This window comes from Coffea arabica, chromosome 2e, assembly GCF_036785885.1.
Source record: "Coffea arabica cultivar ET-39 chromosome 2e, Coffea Arabica ET-39 HiFi, whole genome shotgun sequence".
Lineage (NCBI taxonomy): Eukaryota > Viridiplantae > Streptophyta > Magnoliopsida > Gentianales > Rubiaceae > Coffea > Coffea arabica.
Window position 1 is genome coordinate 70944766 of NC_092313.1, and position 3813 is coordinate 70948578.

Genomic DNA, 3813 nt, shown 5'->3' on the forward strand with positions numbered 1-3813 from the left:
GAGAACGGTTTGTTGCACATGGAAATCATACCATAAAATTCCCAAACCATATAAAAATCTCACCCTAGCACCTTCCGCATCAAAGTTCTTTAGTTTTCAAAGTTGGCAAAAAGGAGTTGGTTATGATGCTGCTAATCAGCTTTGCCTTGGAATTTATTTTAAGTTTGGAACTAAACTAATTGAACCCCCAAAGTGAGATGCACATAGCATAATTTATAAGCCTATCGTAAGTTTCAATGTAGCATGTTATCATACTCTTTAGTAAAGCTCAAATGTTTAGATGACGATCATCGCGTTTAATTTCCCCGCTTGATTTTCTTCTCCCTACTTCCTGTGGTACAAATGCATCATGCATTAGAGGCCAAGTTATTTTCTGCTCATCATCCTTGAGGTACCAAGTTTAGTTACATATTTTTCGTTCATGATGATTGAAGTTGAACTTTTTTAGTGTATCATGTCTTTATTCTAATGGGAACAGGAAAAGGATGAGGTACGAGTGACGAGAGTTGAATTCTCAAAGCAATTAAAGTTGAACTGTGAAAAGAAAAATAAGGTACTGGTAGTCCGGGGCATTTTCAGATCAATGGGCCCTAGGAATGAAGAATAATCATTATTAAAGAAAACATATACAACGAGCACCATATATTATGCAAAATTAGTACATATTGAGCCAACGAGCCCCACGAGAGGCATTATTACCAATAACGTCACTCCAAAAGAAAAAGAAATACGATAAAATATAGGGATTTTGCACTCGCAAACTGCAGTCTGAATACATAATGTTTATTGGGATCTTTCACTTAAGACTACGCGGCATGCTTGCCACTCGCAAACTGCAGTCTGAATACATAATGTTTATTGGGATCTTTCACTTAAGACTAAGCGGCATGCTTGCCTTGTTGGAGGGCAGATCGAAGAGTATCGACCAGTTCTTTTGTTGTCAGGTTGACTTCTTTTTCCGCCTGGAAAAGATTACCACGAGGGATTATTAAATAGTAGAAAAATCTATAAGAAGAAAATTGATTCAAAAGATATCAAACTTTAAATTCGTCCCTAGACCTATATATAAGAAGCTCACCTCTGCGATAATTGTAACGTCAAGAGCAAAATTCCCAAATGCGGAAACACAAGTATTCACAACAGCAAGATTGAGCTTGTCTATCTGAGAGAGAATTTTGATGAGCACCCCTTTATAATTTTTGCAATGTATTCTTAGAAGAACATTCTTGTCGCACACTTTAGCTTCAAATTCAGGGAGTGGCTGCTCATTCGGGCCAGCCATCTCATCTGAAGATCTTTCATCTTCAAGTAAGAGTTGTGATCTCTTCACAAGCACCACAGACTCCATGGTTTGTCTAGCAGCTTTCTCCTCCAGTGTCTTTACTCTCTCCTGAAGATGTTTTAGGTACTCGATGGCATCTCCAAGAATGGAACTTTTATCCATCTGCACCATTATAAGTTCTTCTCAGAGAAAACTTTGACAAGATTTTGATGTGTAAATTATGTAGTGAAATGTCTATGCATGTGCGTAGTAAAGTCTGTGGGGTTATCATTGTCCGCCATCTATAATGTTTTCTTGATTCGGTAAAGAGCAGAGTGTCAAGTAGAAAGCAAAATATAGGCACATATTTGGCATATGAATGAAGTTGTAGTCAAATAAAATTTCATGGAGATGCTATTGTGGTAACCGTAATTAGGCTACATAAACGTGACAATGACATGAAAAATGACTTTCTCTCAAACCCTAGTTATGGATTATTTTCCTTTTCTTTTCTGCTTTTGGAGAAAATAGATGGTACTGCTCACCTTCTTGAGGCCAGGAACTATGGCGGAAAGAGCCATGAATCTCTGGCTGAGCTGCTCGCGTCGCTTTCTTTCTGCTATTATGTGATCATAGGTTTGTGATGGTGGCCTAACACGACCACCAGGTTTCTTTGCTTTTGTTTGGACGGTAGTTTTAGCAGCCTCATCAAGTTTTGCAAATGAACCATGGGATGTCAAAACCTCAGACACTGCATCATCCTCAGGGTTCAAGGTTCCTAGAGTCACTTGATGAGGATTTATTTCTGGCATATTTGGATTCCCAAAAGTGAGAATCATTGGAGAAGAAGAAGCTTGACCAAAATTTGGCATGTTGTGGATGTTCGACGAGTCGTAGCCATTAGTCTTGTGCTGTTTGGCTGGTGTTTCGAAACCAACAGGATGAGCTTCCATCCCTGAAGGTTCACACAATGCAGGAGTGGAGTTGCAGCTTGGAAAGATATTGGAGAAAGACGGATTCCCTTCTGGAAAAGAAGAGTTTTGGAAGTCGTCGGCAAGCGCAGCAGATAATTCATCGTTCAAGAAGTCCATGATATTAAAGTCATCATTAGACAATGGATCCTCCATTCCCTGTTAATAAGATAAGGCAGCATGTCATGTAAGAATCGTTTATTCAATAAATGAAAGCTTCTTCCTCTGATGTGATCTATACTTTGCGAAAGCCACAACTAGAAATAAAATAAAAGGAAAAGCAAATGCAACAGAATTAAACAGAAGACTCTGCAGTTCATTTAACCGACAATCGATTCCGATGGTTTTCATATGTTTTTGCCTAGTAATGGTCAAGTTAAGCTTGGCTTGTCTTAGTTCAAATAAAAAAAAAGATAAGCCAAAATATTGTGTCAGGTCTCTTTCAGCAAAATTTGGTTTGCCTTTCTGAGAATCCGTTGGGTTGGAATCTAGTATAACCATTTTAAGCTTGACCAAAGAATCTATGCGCTACACAACGAATAAAGCAATTTGCCATCTAACATCCACTCTATATTTCTAAGTTGAAATTAAAGCTATGCCATTATGCCAAAATCATACAATATCTTATATTTTTGGGGACAGCTGCTCTTTCGTGCACCCTGAACGTCCATCTCTGCATGTATTTATCTATTTGTCGTGTAGTCTCTTTGCTCTTGGATTCAATATTCTCCCTCAGTCATACTTTGACCTTTCTACTACACTTCACCATTCGTAGTAAACACGAACAGAAATGACGAAGAAAGAAAGAGGAGGAGATATATTAAATATCTTCACAGGACTGATAATGGAGAAAGAAAACTTGTCAAAGATAAAGAAAGGGAAGACATCAATAGTATTATTTCGCATGACTGAAATCTGTTACCAGTTGAGAAAACCACGAGCTCGCTGAATTATCCATCAACAAAGACTACTTGAAAAGATGTCAAATTTCTGCAAAATGGCCATTTACAGAAAACAAAAGGGGCAGAACATTTAGACAAGAGCAAAACCCAACCTAAGATTATGAAATGTTGTCAGAAAAAAGAGCTCCTAGCAAGATGAGGGAACCTCACCTCTTTCAAGTTTCAACACTCCTGCTGCTAAGGGCTTCTCAATCAAGAAAAGAAGTTTTTGGCATCTTATATAGAGGTGGTAAGTAAAGAACAATTATTGGAAGAAGGCATAAAATCCGGAGTTTTATATAAGCGCTTCAAAAGCAGCCCTTCGCGCTCAAATATAAGGTTGGAGCCTCCTTCAGTGGAGTGCAGAGGGTAAAGAATGGAGCGGAAACGCATAGCTCCTGCGTCGTAAACAAATTGAACCCTCAAGGAACAGTTCGGATTTGATTCATTACTGGGTCGATTCGAGTTTGATTTTTAACAAATTTGACCTCAAATTTGAATAGGAATTACAATTCATTTATAGTACCAAATCGAGTTTGAACTTGTAGATATTCAACTCGTTACGGCTCGATTCGATTAGAATAATTTTTAATATTTTTATTTAAGATATTTGTTAATATTTTATATCAATTATGTATTT

The 3813-nt window shown here is 37.7% G+C and overlaps 1 protein-coding gene across 2 annotated transcripts; it reads right to left on the minus strand.

Annotated features, from left to right (window-relative positions):
• Positions 1–610: 610 nt before the first annotated feature.
• LOC113732876 (transcription factor NAI1) lies at positions 611–3532 on the minus strand. Of its 2 annotated transcripts, none has more exons than XM_027258891.2 (5): positions 3345–3532; positions 3155–3222; positions 1807–2391; positions 1060–1444; positions 611–962 (listed from the first exon to the last, which is right to left on the minus strand). In XM_027258891.2, the coding sequence occupies exons 2-5, from the start codon at positions 3188–3190 to the stop codon at positions 856–858; spliced, it is 1113 nt and encodes a 370-aa protein (XP_027114692.2). In that variant the 5' UTR covers positions 3191–3222; positions 3345–3532; the 3' UTR covers positions 611–855. The 2 variants fall into 2 exon arrangements, with proteins under 2 accessions (XP_027114692.2, XP_027114694.1); XM_027258893.2 differs by having other exon boundaries at positions 1079–1444; positions 3345–3530.
• Positions 3533–3813: the final 281 nt, after the last annotated feature.

What these genes read in the sequence shown, in the direction of transcription:
- LOC113732876 (XM_027258891.2), bottom strand. Translation starts at nt 3,190, where the DNA reads ATGGATAATTCAGCGAGCTCGTGGTTTTCTCAACTG. An exon ending in GCTCGTGGTTTTCTCAACTG is followed by an intron (nt 2,392 to 3,154) that starts GTAACAGATTTC and finishes TCTTATTAACAG; the next exon opens with GGAATGGAGGATCCATTGTC. An exon ending in TAGTTCCTGGCCTCAAGAAG is followed by an intron (nt 1,445 to 1,806) that starts GTGAGCAGTACC and finishes ATAATGGTGCAG; the next exon opens with ATGGATAAAAGTTCCATTCT.